The sequence below is a fragment of the Dermatophagoides farinae genome, chromosome 4, assembly GCF_024713945.1.
Source record: "Dermatophagoides farinae isolate YC_2012a chromosome 4, ASM2471394v1, whole genome shotgun sequence".
In the NCBI taxonomy this organism is placed as follows: domain Eukaryota; kingdom Metazoa; phylum Arthropoda; class Arachnida; order Sarcoptiformes; family Pyroglyphidae; genus Dermatophagoides; species Dermatophagoides farinae.
Window position 1 is genome coordinate 3,200,700 of NC_134680.1, and position 18,985 is coordinate 3,219,684.

Consider the following 18,985-nt stretch of genomic DNA (forward strand, 5'->3'; position numbering starts at 1 on the left):
TTTTGCTTGAATTATCGTTCATCACTTGTTGAGTGATATTTTTGACATAACTAAATAGTCATTCATTAGAATGTTGAAATGTCCGGAATAATTTCAAATCGTCCATCTATCTTTATCATTTGGTCCGAAGATATTCTTCGTCGATCCATACGACGAGCATTAAAATTTATGATTAGAGTATGTGTTGCAAAAATTTTTTCAAAATTTATTTTCAAACGAATTTTTCTTTTCATAAAATAGTTTCTTTCATCGAATGATTTAAAATTTCATAATTTGGAAAGAAATTTTGATGAATATTTTCTACTATTCGATCTGATTTTACAGTGGTCATATCTTCATCGATGGCAGGCTTCGTTTACCGAACATTATTTTTCACTAAAACGATCGCCATTTGGCCAGCAATCTGATATGTTGAAATCTCTTTTACAGCTTTGCCTGGTGCCATATGCAATGGAAAAATTGGATAATTATTACGAAAAAATTCACGAACATCATATGTTGACTAAATATTTGAATAATGGTCAACACAAAATCATTCTTCAATATTATCCATTCGTCCGAAAATTTGTGCAATTAATACGTCTGTTTGTTTGGCTATCATATGCAACCGATGGTGACCATTATGCACATTGTCCTTCGTTTGTTTTCTTTTGGCCCGTTACTGCTGGCCGTATGAAACTTGTACATTCAATGTTCAAAGATGAAATTCCTGCCACTAATTTTCTATCCAAACTTTCATACTTGATGAGCAGTATTTTTAGTCTAACTTTTCGTTCCGGTGCTTTTGCTATACAATTTCTTGATTATTGGAATACACGTACCGATTTAAGGCAAATGTTTAACTTTCAACATTCACCGGATTTACCACCACCCATTTCGGATAATAAAAATCTTAGTCGAAATCATTCTATGTCATCGGTGAGATTTTTCTCTATTCAATGACATTATTTATCTTCAATAATTTTTATATTTTTGCTCTGAATATACATATAGGATCTATGTCCGATTTGTGGCCTTAAACGACAAAATGAAACGGCCCTTACATCCAGTGGTTATGTATTCTGTTATACTTGTATTCATTCTTATCTAAACAAAAATCATCGCTGTCCAATAACGGGATTTCCATCCGAGCTTGAACAATTGGTACGAATTTTTTCATAATGCAACGTATTAATTTGGCACTCGATAATATTTGTGGGTGTATACGTTGAAGTGAGCCGCTCGTTTTTTTTACAAATTCTATACGAATTATTGGTTCTCTTTTCGCTTGGAGGAGATTGGTAAATTATATTTAAACAATTTCGACAAAATAAATATTTATTAGTATTTTTTATTATTATTCCCTACAATTGTGATATTTAATTGTGGATAAAATAAAATAGAAATCAAAATATTTATTAAAAAAAATTAACAGTCAAATAACCAACAAAAAAAACATGTCAACACTAACTTCGAATCAGATGACAACTTCAACTATCGAATTGAATCCAACAATACAATGCAATGGTTTGATTCTGTGTTTGTGTTTAATTTACATGCCGTTTTTTAAGATAACTATTGTATCTTTTTTTAGATTTAAAAGCTTTCGAACGTCGACTTATGGAAACGATATTGCAACAAAAACCACGCGAACGTTTATGGCGTATCGTTTTGGCTATTAGCCTTACATCCACTGCAATTAGTTCATATTTTTGGCTACAAGATTCAATGAATCCATCCAGTAATCATGATAAACATTTTCAGTCAAAAAATTCAATGATATCGATATCGGATGATAGTCAGACATTAGTCGAACATCATGAGCTTATTCATGTTGAAGAATTGACATTTATTCAATCACTTGCCAAACATTATTTTTTCACTATTAATTGTGTGATTCTAATCGCTCTGTTTGTTTTCGGTATTCATCAACGAGTCATACAGACAAATATGTAAGTTATTAGATTTTTGTCTATATATAAACAAAATGTTTTTCGTTAATTTTTAAAATAGAATCGTAAATCGGATACGTGAAGTTCTTTACGATTTTGCCTTATCTTGTGATGATCAAGGAAAATTGATAGTGAAACAAAAATATTCCCGCCCATTATCAACGACTTCTTTAATGTTTTCATCAAATAATAGTTTCAATCATTCAGCTTTTCATCTGAATTCAAGTCCGGTAACACAAGTGATGCCCAATTCAAATATTCAACGTAGACCTTAGCCTGTACAAATTATCAATACAACTATGACGATCTCCAATTTTTTTCTTATTTTTGTCCCATGTGTTATATGTTCATATATGAAACAAACAACTGTTCAATCAATCTTCATACTAAATGAATCCTCGAAGCCGGAATTAATCTCCAATATCTGACACAATATATACCTCAAGTCACATTTCTTTCATTTCCGAATCGACGTCGAAATTAAGCAAAAATATTCTTAACAATATAACCATGTATATTATTTTTTCCTATAATAAGCGATATGAAAATTATATAAAGTTAATATTTTCAAGTTATTAATACGTAGATTGATAATAAATTAAAAATACGAAAATTATTTTCATAATTTTTTTTATCAAAAGTTCATACGTTGCTAGTACAATGATCACAGCAAAAAAAGTAACGTGGAGACTGGTCTCCAAATTTGAAGATTTACGCAATACTCTGAATTTGAAGACTTCTCTCCAAATTTGGAGACCAGTCTCCATCAAAATTTTGAGTGAACGATTTAACGATTTGACTATCGATAGTATCGTCCATCACGATTGTTGCAGCAATTTGTCCCCCTTCTATTCTTTTTATCCCCCATATTAATTTAATCGATATATTGAAATTCAAATGATAAATGATTTTATTGTTATATTAATTGATTAAAATATTTGAAATAATAAAATGCATTCATATTTCACACCCCAATTACGCCATTCAACGTTAATTGCCTCGTTTGAAATAAATCCGTAATTCGCGGTCCAAGTTCCAAGTCAATGACCAAATTCAATCCATGATTCGAGATTCAATTTCCAAATTGTTCACCGGTGATCCTAAACGAAAATAAATATTAGTTGTTTTTTCAATTAATCCATTCATTTGCTTACCATTATCAGTTTCGAGTGTATGTTCCAGTTCGTGAATCTTCGACTATTAATCGTAATTGTCAATCGCTTCATTGATTCCAAAGTTTCAATCAGCATCGAATTCAATAGGAAATAGCTCAGATCATGTTCCTAAGCCTAATCTAACCCTAGCCTAACCTATTATCAAGTGTTGAACATTGCCAAACTATTCTTGAATTGGATGCTGATGAACAATGGAAACGCCGAATTGATCTTGAACATAATCATAAGTCGAATTTCAACTTGTTGATCGTAAAATTTTAGCGAATCTAATAAGAAAAAATAGACGAATCTTTATCAGATATGAAAAATGAATATGTCGACTTACTAAATAAGTTGTTCCGACAATTCAACCAAAAGCAGGCATGTTCTGAATAGACTTTTGAGAAATGTAAGTGTTAGAATTATTGATTGGTAGCGAAATTCCAAAGTTACCTGATGCTGAACATGTTTCATTGGACATCGTACCATGTTAGTGACCAGATATCCGCCAATAAATTTGTACTGTTCGGCATCATTACCATGATCGTTTTTCTAAAGACGACACCAATTATATGTCTAATGATCATTGATCATCAATGAAAATTTTATGCTTCAAAAGACAAGGAAAATTGTTAGCATTTTCAATCTAAGGCAAAATGTAAATTACCTTATTGACCATGTTTTTATATATTAATCCGAATTCCAATTATCAAGTATAATGGACTCTGAAAAAGAAAACTTAAAAAGGATGTGATTGAATACAATTTGATGAAAAACAAAATGTGATAAATACATTTGAAAGTCATCGAAAATGGAATTTTTTCGCCAACTTGTATCATTATTACATGATGACCGAACTAAACGATCTTCATTGATTTTGAGGCCAATTTTCTAGACCACAATAACTTTGAACAACGATAATCTTGAATTGATTAAATTCTTTGTTCCAAAATTTAGTGCAAAAATTTTCACGATTAAAATAGAAAAAAATGCAAGTCATCAAAAAAATAATTCAAATTCGTATGGGGAATAGAAGGGCACAACATTTGTATTGAAAATAGTTAGCTGCACTATCTCTATATGACTATGCGCAGTTGCTCATTAGTTGGACTTGTAGAAATTTTAAAGTTTTTAAAGTTTTCAACTAACAATCGAAAAACAATCGAAATTTTTTTAGCACTCATTTTTGGAGACTGGTCTCCAAATTTGCTGTCTGTTTCTCCAAATTTGAAGACTAGTCTCCATTTTTGTAGAGTAGTCGGCAATATTGGAGACCAGTCTCCAAATTTGGAGAAACAGTCAGCAAATTTGGAGACCAGTCTCCACACTTTCTTTTCTGTGGATACTGTTGCAATCCACGAGGTTTTATTTATGTGGAGATTTGTGTATATATGAAATTTGCTGATCCATTAATTGATTGATTATAAATTATCAATTTAAAAATGAATTCAACATTCGAAGTCCTGATAAAAGGTTAGTTTAATCAATTGTTTGTAGTATGTGTACAATCGAATACAATTTATCAAATTTAAATAGCGATCATGGCAAATGATGATCTGGAAAAGCGGGAAAAATTCATTCGTCGTAATAGTGCCAAAATTGTTCCATTGGTTCACTGGCTTTGCAAAACGATTTGTTCGTTAGAAACAAATGATTGCAATGATCCGGAAAGAAAAAAGTCTCATAATGAAGATGAATCGAATTCAAATGATTTAATTCGATTTTCATTGGACTGTGTGCTAATTATAAGTTCGGCTGCAGCTTCTACGATGGACAGTGATAAACAAACTTCTGAACAAATATCTCAAGCTGTAATGAGCGAAACGGATTTTCTTCATCATCTAAACGATCATATAACCAATGAGCAGATTACAGATCTTGATCGTCATCTAGGAATTCTTGTCAATTTTACTCGCCACATTTCATTTGTTCAATCACTAGTTACGAATGTTCTAAACCCATTTCCCTTGGACAAATTTATTTCTGGATTTCAGACAAAATTTCAATCTAAAGAATGTCAGAAATCACGTCCATTAATGGTTGCATATCTAAATAATCTTTGTCAATGTGAAGAAATTCGTAATCGATTAATTGATGGAAAAGTTTTACATTCATTAATGATAATCTATGATTATCATCAAGAAGATACCAATGATCATATCGAATTGCGATTATCGATCATTGAATTAATACGAAATTGTTGTATAGATTATCGTTACCATGAACGAATAATTTCTGAAGAAGATCCTGAATTACTTGTACGTTTAGTCATGCCATTAGCTGGTGGTGAAGTACTTACTGATGAAGAAATGGAATCATTACCATTGGATCTACAATATCTGCCTGATGATAAACAACGTGAACTAAATGCAGATATTCGTCGTTTACTAATCGAAGCTATACATCAATTTTGTTCGACTAAATATGGTCGTGAAATAATTCGTTCGACAAATATTTATTATCATCTTCGTGAATACTATCGATGGGAACAACGAGAAGATCTTAGAGAGGTATTAATGCGATTGATTGATGTTATTATTAAAAAAGAGGATGAAATCAATGTAGATAATCTTCGTGAGCTGGAAATTCCCGACGATTTGATGGAAAAATTCGAACGTTTAGATCATGGTGATCAATGATATAAACTATCTATACGTTTGATTAAGATTTAATGAAAGTTTTTTTTTATTTTTCAATAAATAAATATTTACATGGGTTTTTTAAGAAAAAAAATCGGCTAGAAATGAAATGACAATGTGAATTCTACAAGCAACAACAAACAAACGAATGTTGATTGATTCGATGGTCCTTCGAAGTGGTGTTTTGACTGGTATCCGATCCATCAAGTCTCTGGCATATAATATATGAAATTTATATGACAATATATTTAATTTGATATAAATGATATCGTATTAAACATTATTACGTCCAGTCTGTGAGCTTAATGCATTCACAATGGTTCGTATGATGGGCATATTAAGTATAAAACCAACGACAGGCACACGTGATAGGAATGCAATTGTAGCCGGAATAAATCCACGGAATAATAGTAAAAATCCATATGATTCGAGTATCATGCCGATGATTGGCCAACCAAATAAAACGATTATAATGCCGGAAAAAAATGATGTCGATGCTTTCCATTTGTGGCGTTGAAAAAAGAACCAAAATGTGCGTTCAAGACCAATGATGAATGCAAGACCAGATATGAATAGAAGATTACCGACGGCCAATAAACCTTTATCGAATAACATTAATGTTCCCAGCATAAGGAATGCGATACCAAAACCGGAAAGACCAAGGCCAATTTTTTGTGTATCGGATAACATTTTCAAATAAAAAAAAATGAAGTTTTTGAAATTCAAATGTACAAAAAAACACCAGGTTTGTTGACCTTGTTGAATATTTATGTTCGTTTAGTGTTCACCCTTCACAACAAACTAGGTCAATTATATACACACAAACACAGACAAACAAGAGAAAATTGGGTACAAAAATTCAGATGTATTTCATTAAAAAATCAATTGAATGAGGAAAATTATTGAAAATACAAAAAAATTAAATTGAATGAAAAAAAATCACATCTCTTTACCACTCGCAATATATCGGCGTATATATGCAACGTTGAATTATTTGTGTTTATTGACGAACCGACTAAGTCGATATAGAAAAATATATTTGAAAAATTTTAGAGGTCTATTTAGTTGAAATTATAATTATCATCAATAAAATTGTCCAATTGAAAACAATTGAATCGAATTATTTCATCACATAAAAAACTTGTGGTTTTTTACAATTACTTTTTATAGCACAGGTCATAGGTTTTAGATCGGCTGTAAAACACATTCGAATCTCGAATAGATATGGTTGTTTATAGGAATTTTTACATTGTATCACAAACATATCGGACCGTAGACCACTGGCTTCAAGTGCACGACGAATATCAGCCACATTGATTAGGCTACCATAATTTATGCCATTGTTTTTCAGCATTCGATTCACATCATAACGTTCAAATAATGACAATGTTTTATTGAAATAGTCATATTGGCTATAGCCAGTTGCACAGGTTCCATGTTTTTGCCATTCATGTTTCCAAAAAGCATCATTACCAGATTTTTTAACCGATAACCACTGTTCATCCATACGTGTTTTCAACATTCGTATCTGATTTGAGTCATATTTTTCTGATGTACAATCGAAAATCATTGAATTATCAAGTCCATTTGGCCAAAGACCATGAATGGTCCAACGATTCGGTAACGGTCTAATACATGATTTTGTTGCATTCACACAAACGGTAAATGGCCAATTAATGGATAAAACATTATAATAATTCACTTTAGCATTGATGGAACGTATCTCAATACTATTATTAGATTGTTTATAAAAACCGTACCATATACCAATACCAAGATTAATAATGATAACAGCGATGGTAGTAAATGCTACAATTTTCAAATTCATCGTTCGATTTTTCAATTCAATCAAAAATCAGCCAAAAAAATATAAAACGACCAACGATTATTTGTGGTGAAAAAATAAAACAATGACGATTTGCTGGGACGATCTACATTTTTATAAAATGCAACAAATTTACAGTGACATTATGATCACCATCCGTTATTAACAATAAAATAAATCGCACAAATTTTTTTTTGGCGATTACATCTAATCAAAAAATAAATGATTTTTTGATGTTTAATTTGTATGTTTTTTAGATACATTTTTCATGATGAAATTGACTATTAAATTTAAAACTTTTTTTTTATTTCTTTAAATTAGATATATGATAATTCTACAGATTATTTAACAGAAGAACATAAAGATCAATTAGAAGAAGAAGATAATAGATTGATTATGGCGAATTTAGAAAGAAAAACAAGAATAAATTGAATAAATTAAAAAAAAAATAAAAAATAAATAAAAACAAAGCAACAAAAAAAAATAATCAATGAATTTTTTAAAATGATTTTAAAATGCATTTGGATATCTGACCGATTGTTGACCAAAACAACCGTATGGCGATTCAATGCCATATGATGAACGATCAAAACATTCGATCGGTTTATGCACTTGTTTTTTCTTGTCACCATCATCATTGGTCATGGCACCAAAACACATACGTATCTCTTCAAGTAGATATAAATGTTGTCCTTGTTCATCATCATTTTTATTTGTATTTATAACCAGTTTACATACAAATTCAAACATTGACTCATCCCATTTTTGTTCATTTTTTTTATTGAAATATTCAGCCAATGTTTTGGCCAATGTATTCAATTCGATCAATGCCGTTGTGTTTGGTATTATTTTTTCCGAAATTTTTGCTTCTTTTAATAAATATGTTTTATCTAATTCCATAATGGTTTGAAAATAATCGGCTTGTTTTCCATCATAACAGGTACCATATTGTTTCCATTCTTTTGACCATTGTTTTTCATTGTGTTTATCATCATCAGGTTTATCATCAGGTTTTTTTGTTGTACTACTACTAATACTCACAGTAGTGGTCTTTACTGTGGAAGTTGCAGTTGTAGTCGGTTTTTCCGTCGGTTCCTTAATTGTGAGTGTGTGAGGTAATGGATCCAAATTTGGCCATCTTGTTGCAAAATAATCTTTTTCATCTTTCACAGATTCCGGTTTGAAATCATTTTCTTCATGTTCACAATTCTTTAATGGTTTTTCACCGGCAATACGTGATTGTAACCCGTTTATCAACCATTCTTGTTGATCACGATATTTTTCATCACATTGCCGTGCTATACATACGGTAATTGGCCATTGTCGTGAAAGTATTAAATAATGATCCTGTTCAGGTGCATGTTTCCATAATCCAGCAGCTAAACCAATCAAAATGAATATAATCATAAAACCAATGAATACGAATAGACCGAGAAAAAACCAACGTGCACGTCTAGATTCACCGTTATATGATGGTGGACAACATATATCATTCAAACTATAACTAGGCATCGTTGTATAAAGGAAATTATTATTTCTTGGTGGCAAAACAAACAACAACAAGTTCTGAGATTCAAAATGATGAGTTTTTAGGTTTAAAAAAATTAAATTTTTACATAGATTTAAAATGCAGAAAAACTTTGATGAACACTCGATGAAGATAATTATAATGATCAATATACAATAATGTTTTATTCCTTTAACACCGTATATATGGTTATAATAATAAAAAAAAAACCAACAGCAATTTTTTCCGTTCAATTTTACAGCACTAAAATACAAATAATTTTAATGTTTCATACATAGATTCTATTGGTTACAGAAAATTTTTTTTGATCTCATTGATAAATGAGTGTGTGTGTGTGTGTTTGGTGTTACTAGTGGATTATCAGCATTCAAGATATTAAGATACTAATAATAATCCGATTGCAATGAAAATGGATCAAAACCAATTAAACAATCGTTGTTTTTACTATAATTTTGTTGTTGCAACCATGGTAATTGTGGTTGGTTGATATATAATAATCAACTCTCCATTTTGTGATTATTGTTCTAGATTTAAATGTTTAAAACTGATGATTTCTTGTTGTTGTTGTTGTCGTTGTTCTCATTGGCTTGTAGCATTCAAATCAATCAATCAATCGTAATGTAATCGATCTACTATCATCAATATATAAACTTACTCAACCGATTGGAATGTCATATTTCAAATATTGAACAGTGATCGACCTTTAATATAACAAGTATGGTTTTATTAGATTTTTTTTCTGAAAATAGATATAAGATATATTATATGACAAAAGGAAATGTCGAATATTTTTCAATTAAATCAATTTAAAAAAAATGATTGGATTAAATGATGATGATGTAATGACAATTTTTTATCCATTATTATAATTCATATAAAATATTTTCTCAAATTGTTTTATAAATCAAATTGTCGATTAAGAATCAATAAAAAATTGAATCAATGGACACTTTTTTAGAATCCGGTATAATAAAAACTATTCGGACATGATGATTCCATTGTACAATATGATGGTTGATCTGGACGATGAAATGAGACACAAAGCCAAATCTCTTCTAAATATGAATCATTTTCATGTTCTTTACAATTAAGAATATAATTTCGAGGATCATTTAATTGAAAATCTTTCCTATTGATTGATTCATGTAATGCGTGTTCGAATAGTTCACGAGAATATTTTCTATCTGATCGTGGCACGATATTAGCTTCAATTAAAGCTCGATCCAAATCAAATTCCTCATATAGATTGAGCGTTTGATTAAAATATTCAAATTGTGTCATTTTTGCACAAGTTCCATGTTTACGCCATTCATGTTTCCAAAGAGAATTTTCCGTTTTACCTTGTAATAAATTTGGCCATATGTTTAACATACGTTCATGTATTGGATTCAATACTGTTTGATTTAACGGTTGATTAGAACAGAATTGATCCCAAGTATTGTCGGCATTTTCTGGCCAAAGACCATGAATAACCCAACGTTCAAATTGTTTAGAATCTGGACGGCAAACATTATGATCACGACAAACGGTTGGTGGCCATCGACGTACAAACAGTAAGTATTTAAAATCTTGTGAATATGTTATAAACATAGACATAAACATGACAAAAAGACCGGCCAATAGAATAATCATAACAATGTATAGGAAAAGATTTATTAAACGACGACGTCTTGAACCTACACTAGGAAATACATAGATATATTCGGGTCTTATAGTTAAAATATTTCGACCACTAGATGTACGATTATCGGCAATCAATGGTGTAACATCATTATAAATCGGTGGTGGCATATATTCAGCTGTTCGATAGACATAATCATTGTTTGCTTGTTGGCCATTGTTGGTGTTATTGTTCATCATTTTCGGACAATTATTAATATGATGATAATTTTAAAATATCCACAAAATTTATCACAATCAGGTGTGTCGACAACTTGTAAAATGATTGGATTACAACAAAAAAAATGACGACTCACAAAACAAAAAGGATAATAATATTGCTATAACAACAAAAACATGATCAATGTCAGCTCCGATTAATTTGGTGCATACAAATAAAATGATCACGTGAAATTCTTTCTTGTTGTATGATACAAATATAGGCTCCGCCCAGATAAAATCTAAACAAAATATTTGATTGTTGTCGTTGTCGATATTTACCCTTTTTTCTTATTTTTTTATCATCCATAAGTCAGCTGGTTTCAGTGTTATTTTAATTTTTTGGTTGAATGAATCATCATTTGTTTTTTTTTGGATGGGATTAGAACTGGAATTATTTGTGTTAATTTTTTTCTTTTCGGATTGAATTCATTGTTGTTTAAATGGTTATTTAACTGTGTCTGTGTTTGCTTCTGCATTTGTGTGAGTGTTTGTCAAAGATAATTTCAAGGTTCATCCATCTATCCATCGATATTGTAATTAGGATTTTGAAAATAATCCAATTCATTTCGGGTAAGTATCGATTAAATCATCAAAGATATGAAATCACATTTAAAATGTAAATGAAACATTTTTTTCTTTGCCAAAATACAGGGAAAAAATTGCTCAATAATTCAATTCGATGGTTGTGTGTGTATGTATGTTAAACGTGTCGTGAGTGAATAAAGAATCGAATTTTTGTAATAATAAATTTCACCTCTCAAACAAACAAGCGAACAGAAGAAAAAATGCCAATCATTGTTCATTATTTTATTTCATTGAAAACAAATTAATTCCCGTATAAATTCTTTTCTACTCAATCATACAATTCATCAACGTGTGAATGTTTTGTTGGTTGTACACGCCATACAATTAGTCATTCAGGAAGTTTTCAAGAAAAAGCATCGAAAACGTTAAATCTCTCAACGAAAAAAAACGAAAAGAGGAAATAGTAGTACGACGTTGTCGTGAAACTTGGTTTCCAAATTTCATCTCGATTAAAAAAATTGAATGAAAACACACACACACCAACTACGCACCACCATTTTGAAGTTGAAAATTTTTGTTTTCTGTTTTGTTTGCATGTGAGAAAAAACCTTTGGATTTTGAACCAGATAAACAACAAAATTGTTTTGTATGTGTGTGTGTGTGTGTGTGTTGAAATCGTATCTTCAGCATTGTGATAATTTATGTTGAACTAATCAAGAAAAATCGATCGAAAAAAATTTTATTTTCTTATCGAATTAAATTGAAAAAAATATTGAACAACAGCAACGTCATCATCGATAATGTTTAATTGATAGTTTTATTTGATCATCATCATTTTTCAATATTATTGTGCTTGTGTTTGTGTGTAAATGGTGTGATTTATGGTTATGTAGTGTGTTACTGGCTAATTTTTATATAATTTACATTAATTTGTACTCAAAAATTTCGAATAATATAACAAAGAAAAAACTTCGATTCGACTTTTTGTTTTAAATTTTCTTTTATCTCGTTGAACAAATAAATGTCAATAAAACCGGCTGCCATTGCTGGCGATCCAGAATCGTTAGCTGAATTATCACGTTGTGATTATTCTATACGTATTACATTGGATTCTGCACGAGCTGGTCATATACCGTCGGATCGTAAAATTCGTATCTATGCCGATGGTATTTATGATCTATTCCATGCTGGTCATGCTAGACAATTGATGCAAGCTAAAAGTGCATTTCCAAATGTCTATCTTATTGTTGGCGGTTTGTTAATCCCTATTATTTATATGTTCATAATATAATTTGATTTTTCTTTTGAATTTTTCCATTGATTTTATTATTATAGTGAATGGTGATTATTTAACTAATAAATTCAAAGGTAAAACAGTAATGAATGAAACCGAACGTTATGAAGCGGTACGACATTGTCGTTATGTGGATGAAGTTGTCCGTGATGCACCATGGATATTGACAGATGAATTTTTATCCGAACATAAAATTGATTTTGTGGCACATGATGATATACCATATACATCGAATGATTCGGATGACGTGTATACTATTATTAAAGAACGTGGAATGTTTCTTGCCACAAAACGTACGGAAGGTATCTCTACATCTGATCTTGTTGCACGTATTGTACGTGATTATGATGTTTATGTACGACGTAATCTGGCACGTGGTTACACAGCTAAAGAGTTGAATGTTTCATTTTTGAATGTAAGTTTTTTTCGAATGAATAAATTCTGTTTATCACATCAATAAATGTTGTCCATTTATGTTTTTTTAGGAAAAAAAATTTTTATTACAAAACAAAATGGATGAATTAAAAGATAAAGGAAAAATGTTGGTCGAAAATTTGGGCCAAAAACGACATGAATTCATACAAAAATGGGAGGATAAATCGATTGAATTTATCAATAGTTTTATCGAACTATTTGGACCGGATGGAACACTGGTTAGTTGAATTTGTTTTGTTTTTTATTTATTTATTCATTTTTTTTGTTCTCAAATATAGAATACAATATGGAATCAATCGACAGGTCGAATAAAACGTGCCTTATCACCATCACCATCACCTTCGAACTCTAGTCCGGAACATCGTCTCGGTGATGATTCATCATTACCTCATGGTATGAATACTGGATTTTCTGGTTTTTCCGAAGAAGACGATTATTTGAATACAACTGGATCATCACATTCAATGAATCGATATGTATCGACCACAAAACGATCAAGAAATGGCCCAAAATCGAATAAATTATCACGAAGATCAATTACAACAAGATCGGTTAGTTCAATGGACGAATATTCAGATGATGAAGATAATAATGATGATTTGAATGTTTCGAAAAATAATAATCATGAAAATTCTTCAAGTAATAATCGTAGTAGCATCAGTAGTAACAATAATAATAGTAATAGAAATATTAACAAAATTTCCACAAACGGGGCAAAGGAAACAAATCGAACTTCAACAAACAACCAACGGAGAATGAAACAAAAATAAGAATATCAACAACAATCTTTAAATCCTACACACACACATTTATTGGAAACAAACAAACAAAAATTATCTATTCTTCAAGATCTTTACAAATTCAAATAATTTCTCTCTTTTTTTGGATGATTAATAAATTCTATTCTGACGTTATTTTTTTTTTGTTGGAACATTACATATGAACATCACTCAATTTCAATTTTATTTTATTAAATCTTCAATCGAAATAATGAATTTATCTACTTCCGAAAAGAGTATTTTCAAAGAAAACACCACTCACATTTTGTGTAAAACATATGCCCTAGAAAAATGGTCGCGATTAAATAAATGTGAATAAAATGAATGAATTATCAATAAAATAAAGGGCAATAGGTCACATTTCCAACGAAATTTAACGATGATAATAATAATAATCGATTCGATAGAAAATTTTTTTTAAAATCAATGATTTTGTTGTTGTTATGTGTATTCGGCGAAAATGAAAAAAAAGAAAGTTTTTATTACTTTTTTTCTGAATTACTAAAAATAGAATAACTAAAATGAACATTCATTAATTTAGGGAACAAGCTGTCGGACGAAACGATCGATTATATCGATTTGGAAAATAATAATAAAAAAAAGAAATATAAAAAAAAATTAATCATTTTGTTTAGAAAATAAAAATAAAAATTGATTTTGTTCCATCATGATGATTATAATCATAATAACCATGATGATGATGGAACATAATCATCATTCATTGAATGATGACTCAGCGTTTTTATGCAAACGCAAACACGCAAACACACCAATCATCAATATATGTGACATATTTGTTCGAAATCATTTTTTATTCGGTTCATTTCAATTCTTTAAGAATATTTTATCAATGAAAAATATTAATCATCTAAAATAAGAAATAAAGCCCCTCCACACACAGTAATCAATTGATTAATTCTGGACTGGTTGATGTGTGTGTGTGTAAAGTGGGTGAACAAATGTAAAATATTCATCTCCCTTTAGAAGTAATCAATCATTTTTTTTTTTTTTGGCTACCAGAATCTTAGGATAATGTGGATGGAACTTTTCAAAATTGAAAAAATTCATTCAATCAGTTTTACAGGAATTAAACTTTATTCCTCTTTCCAACGATGATTGATGATAAACATATCGATATAGACATGTGTGAACATCGTGTGTTTCCGGATTGAACAACAACAACAACAATAATTATTTTTGTCAATTTTATCTGATCAGGGTTGTGGTTTTTTTTTGTTGCCTCTTTCTCTTTCTCTTGAAAATGAATGAATCCTAAATTGGGTTGAAACTGGTTTTATAAAATGATCCATTTTAATTGAATAGTGAACAACAACAACAAAACATGACAAAATTGAAACTCATTCAACCAGCCTTCAACGAAACATTGGATGCGGAAGAAATGAATGTGTCAGGATTTACATGACAAACGAACAAAGAAACAAAAAATGTTTGCATCCAGAAAATAAAACAAAAATTTCTTTTGATTGACATCCAAGCTATAAATATGCGCTAGACAATGGATGAATGAAGCTATTCATTAGTAAATTTATTACAAAAAAAAAGGAATGAAATGACCAAAATCACCTTGTGTGTGTGTGTGTGTGTTTTTGATTTTTTGTGGCAATTCCATTACCACCAAAGAAAGAAAGAGATGTATCGAATTAGTCACCACACGAATGAATTGAATTATCATGATGATGATGATAATAATATCATTAACCGATGAAAAAAAAAAATTTCAAAAACACTGACCAATATGGTAATCACACAATATGTGACATGTTTTTTGTATTTTAATGAATGAATGAATTTTACTGAAAATTTTCTTCCGCTTCACGAACATGCATTCATATGAAGATGTGTTCGTGTGTGTGTGTGTATGCGAATTCATAATTTGGAATTTATTCTCTGTTGTTGTTTTTTCAAGGATATATATACACATTCGTCAATTATCAGAAAAAAGGATGATGAAGATTTGATTTCATATTTTCAAATAACAATAGAGCTTATATGTGACACATTTTTTTTCTTGTAAATGTCCACCACTGGTTGTTATAATCATTATTTATTTATAATTTATGTTGTCAATGATCATCAAAGCGCAACCATCATCATTATCATCTTCATCATCGTTATAGCAGCAATGATGATGATGGCAAACATTGATCATTTCAGTTATGATCATGATGAAGACGACGACGATGCTGATGAGAATGATAATAATGATGACCATCAAGACAAACAAAACAAACAAATAATAATTAATTGAATTGAATCAAAAAAAAAAAAATAAGAAAACATTTTGATAATGTGAGATGTCATTTGAATGAATTAAAAAAAAATAAATAAATCAAGAAATTCAAATCAAGAAAGAAAACAAAAAGAAATGAAAATGATCATTATAACAATGATTATTAAATTATTATTCCATTTGTGTTCATTTGGTATAATAATTATATTAATTAATCTATGTGTTGCCGCCGATCAATATTCAAATCAATATCAACAAACAACAACGAATCCAACATTAACAATCGAATGTCGTCAACAACAATCAAATTGTACGGATAATATATATCCATATCTTAATGATCCACAATACATGTTTCCAACTAGTTTGGAACATGTGAATGAAATGTGCAAGTTAGTATATATTGTATATATGAGTATCATTTTCCTGTTTCTATTTTCCGTTTCATTGAATTGAAATTGTTTTTCTTTTTCACATAGTCGTTTCATAGATAAACAAATTATTGTTATTGTTTTTTTTTGTTGTTGTTGTTGTTGTTTCCCATTAACATTTGATTATTTATTTTTGTTTTTATCTAATTTGTTAATAGAATGTGGAGCCGTTTTGTTGATTGCATACGACGTTATATAAGCCATTGTTTCGAAGAGAATCGTCGACAATTATTTCATAAATCCGTTGAGAATTCTATCGATACTGTACATGCAATTTGTAGTTCTAAATTATATCAAACAGAATATTTAGCAAGGGCAAATTGTTTTAAACAAATATCAATGGATCATTGTGGCGTACCGTATCAACATCTAGTGAATAATATTGCCAATCCAATGGCCAAAGATGAACATATCTGCTGGTATTTTTATTTTTTTTTTTTTTTTGATTTCAAAATCTGTGTGCGATACAGATACTTCTTGTCATTTTAATTAAATTTGTTTTTCATTTCAATTTGATTTTTTCACAAAAATAGCACTTATGCTCAATTCAAACGATGCGTAAATCGTCCATTATTGGAAGAATGTGGCCGTAAAGCTAAAAATCTAATGGATCATTCAATGAGTTTTCTGATTTCACGTTGTCAACATTATACCGATAATTTTGATAGGTATGTTTGTGTATCTTGGGACAAACAAAATTTAATTAGAAAAAAAATCTTCACTGTTTACCCAAAAAAATCGATTTTCAATTTTCTTTGTTTCATTGTTTGGTTAGCCAAATTGAATGTTCATCACCATCATCAAAGATGGCGTCTATTGAATCAATCGATTCGAAAACAAAAATTACGATCGATAATGAAAATCATCATTCGAATTCAATTGATCAACCATTGCTCGGCCATCATCATCATCAATCACCACTATTGCCACCAGTTCATCCGGAAAGTAGAGAATGGCCCGAATCATTCAATTCGGATAAAAGTAGCAGTAGCAGTAGTGACAGCACCGATAGCAACATCAACGGTATGATCGAATCAATCGAGCATAATGTCAATAATAAACGTGAATTAATACATGCACATATTGGCAATGTTCATAAAACATTCGATAACGATGATGATAATGATTATCGAAAAGAATCATCATTAATCGATACATCAACAATAATTGATCCAGATATGATTATTTATACGATGAAACCTGAATCACAGATACAATTTTCATCATCAACATCATCAACGACATTATCGAATGCCAAATGGTTAATCATCATCATCACATATACAGCCATTATATCACCATTTTTTATTTCACCATTCGAAGAAGATTATATTCGGATTCCAATTTTGATTTAATCAAGTCTTTTTTAGTCCACATCAACAGAGTATGGAGTTATCTCCAAAATCATCTTGGTTTATTATGGTTTTTTACATTGAATTTGGTACAAACACACACAAACATACACATATAGCTAATCAAATAAATTGAATAATTCATCGAAAAATTATATCCACATGTTTTTTTTTGTGGTAATTATTAATTCCTTTAGTTTTTGGAATGGAATTTTTTGCCCGTATCTCATTATGAACTGAATAAGTTGGTACAAAACATTCATATACACCTATTCCCATTCGATACGAATCCCAATGGAAAAATCCGTAAATAGAATTCAGTGGAATAAAATAAAATATGCATTGACTAAATGAAATTATTGCCCATAATTATCATCATCATAATGGAGAAAAAAAACAAATGTTTGTTTTTTTCTTCTTTGATACTAATTAATGACATATACAGGGTGTCATTTTGACATCTTTTTTTTCTTATTCTATTTTTCATCTCAATGTTTTGTTCATGGTTGATTTGTCTGAAAGAATCCACAGAATCCGGCCATCCATAAGTACATGATAATATTATATATTAATAATATTGATTCCATCAGAAATGTTGGATTCATCCATTCATCATCATCAGGGCCATAGGGAGAATTTTTCTTGATGGTGGAATAGTTAGTTGTGGTGGTAATGTTGTTATAAAAGACAAGACAAATGAATTAATAAAGAATGAAAAGGAAAAAAAACAATTTAGAAACTTTTTTTTCGAAAACTAAAATTTTTCTTCATGAAGAAAAATTATTATTACACACTGTGCTTGTGTTGGTTGTTTGGAGAGGGACAGAGCGAGAAAATAATGTTATTTTTTTCAATTTTCCGGTTGGTTTGCTTTTTTTTTCTTTTTTATATTTATTTGATTCTTCGACCACCAAATCATAAAAAAAACTTGATATATTCACGACGGGACAATCGAACCGG

General features: G+C 29.9%; 9 protein-coding genes and 1 long non-coding RNA gene across 11 annotated transcripts; 5 read left to right on the forward strand and 5 right to left on the reverse strand.

The window, feature by feature from the left end:
- Positions 1-26: 26 nt before the first annotated feature.
- Positions 27-1,407, forward strand: Pex12 (peroxisomal biogenesis factor 12). The gene is made up of 3 exons (XM_047052497.2): positions 27-177; positions 241-918; positions 994-1,407. The coding sequence occupies exons 1-3, from the start codon at positions 79-81 to the stop codon at positions 1,159-1,161; spliced, it is 945 nt and encodes a 314-aa protein (XP_046908453.2). The 5' UTR covers positions 27-78; the 3' UTR covers positions 1,162-1,407.
- LOC124490057 (nuclear envelope phosphatase-regulatory subunit 1) lies at positions 1,244-2,544 on the forward strand. Its single transcript, XM_075729981.1, has 3 exons — positions 1,244-1,506; positions 1,574-1,931; positions 1,993-2,544. The coding sequence occupies exons 1-3, from the start codon at positions 1,437-1,439 to the stop codon at positions 2,204-2,206; spliced, it is 642 nt and encodes a 213-aa protein (XP_075586096.1). The 5' UTR covers positions 1,244-1,436; the 3' UTR covers positions 2,207-2,544.
- A 279-nt stretch (positions 2,545-2,823) lies between these two features.
- LOC124498605 (uncharacterized) lies at positions 2,824-4,441 on the reverse strand. The gene is made up of 6 exons (XR_012832171.1): positions 3,879-4,441; positions 3,753-3,823; positions 3,539-3,695; positions 3,432-3,482; positions 3,086-3,372; positions 2,824-3,031 (listed from the first exon to the last, which is right to left on the reverse strand). It is a non-coding gene; the product is annotated as an uncharacterized LOC124498605 (long non-coding RNA).
- On the forward strand, positions 4,428-5,818 carry LOC124490008 (protein HGH1 homolog). The gene is made up of 2 exons (XM_047052470.2): positions 4,428-4,558; positions 4,622-5,818. The coding sequence occupies exons 1-2, from the start codon at positions 4,528-4,530 to the stop codon at positions 5,722-5,724; spliced, it is 1,134 nt and encodes a 377-aa protein (XP_046908426.1). The 5' UTR covers positions 4,428-4,527; the 3' UTR covers positions 5,725-5,818.
- Positions 5,528-6,754, reverse strand: LOC124490075 (vesicle transport protein GOT1B). Of its 2 annotated transcripts, XM_047052547.2 has the most exons (3): positions 6,012-6,754; positions 5,797-5,935; positions 5,528-5,734 (listed from the first exon to the last, which is right to left on the reverse strand). In XM_047052547.2, the coding sequence occupies exons 1-2, from the start codon at positions 6,412-6,414 to the stop codon at positions 5,928-5,930; spliced, it is 411 nt and encodes a 136-aa protein (XP_046908503.1). In that variant the 5' UTR covers positions 6,415-6,754; the 3' UTR covers positions 5,528-5,734; positions 5,797-5,927. The 2 variants fall into 2 exon arrangements, with proteins under 2 accessions (XP_046908503.1, XP_075586097.1); XM_075729982.1 differs by having other exon boundaries at positions 5,797-6,740.
- On the reverse strand, positions 6,570-7,771 carry LOC124490049 (ribonuclease Phyb). The gene has a single exon (XM_047052518.2). The coding sequence runs from the start codon at positions 7,550-7,552 to the stop codon at positions 6,845-6,847; it is 708 nt and encodes a 235-aa protein (XP_046908474.1). The 5' UTR covers positions 7,553-7,771; the 3' UTR covers positions 6,570-6,844.
- A 62-nt stretch (positions 7,772-7,833) lies between these two features.
- On the reverse strand, positions 7,834-9,061 carry LOC124490019 (uncharacterized). Its single transcript, XM_047052485.2, has one exon. The coding sequence runs from the start codon at positions 9,059-9,061 to the stop codon at positions 8,060-8,062; it is 1,002 nt and encodes a 333-aa protein (XP_046908441.2). The 3' UTR covers positions 7,834-8,059.
- Positions 9,062-9,779: 718 nt separating this feature from the next.
- Positions 9,780-10,937, reverse strand: LOC124490034 (uncharacterized). Its single transcript, XM_047052501.2, has one exon. The coding sequence runs from the start codon at positions 10,935-10,937 to the stop codon at positions 10,032-10,034; it is 906 nt and encodes a 301-aa protein (XP_046908457.1). The 3' UTR covers positions 9,780-10,031.
- A 320-nt stretch (positions 10,938-11,257) lies between these two features.
- LOC124490000 (choline-phosphate cytidylyltransferase A) lies at positions 11,258-14,205 on the forward strand. The gene is made up of 5 exons (XM_047052460.2): positions 11,258-11,528; positions 11,610-12,736; positions 12,819-13,192; positions 13,263-13,430; positions 13,491-14,205. The coding sequence occupies exons 2-5, from the start codon at positions 12,505-12,507 to the stop codon at positions 13,980-13,982; spliced, it is 1,266 nt and encodes a 421-aa protein (XP_046908416.1). The 5' UTR covers positions 11,258-11,528; positions 11,610-12,504; the 3' UTR covers positions 13,983-14,205.
- Positions 14,206-16,187: 1,982 nt separating this feature from the next.
- LOC124500544 (uncharacterized) lies at positions 16,188-18,378 on the forward strand. The gene is made up of 4 exons (XM_075730551.1): positions 16,188-16,634; positions 16,832-17,092; positions 17,207-17,341; positions 17,449-18,378. The coding sequence occupies exons 1-4, from the start codon at positions 16,378-16,380 to the stop codon at positions 18,026-18,028; spliced, it is 1,233 nt and encodes a 410-aa protein (XP_075586666.1). The 5' UTR covers positions 16,188-16,377; the 3' UTR covers positions 18,029-18,378.
- The last annotated feature ends 607 nt before the right edge of the window (positions 18,379-18,985 follow it).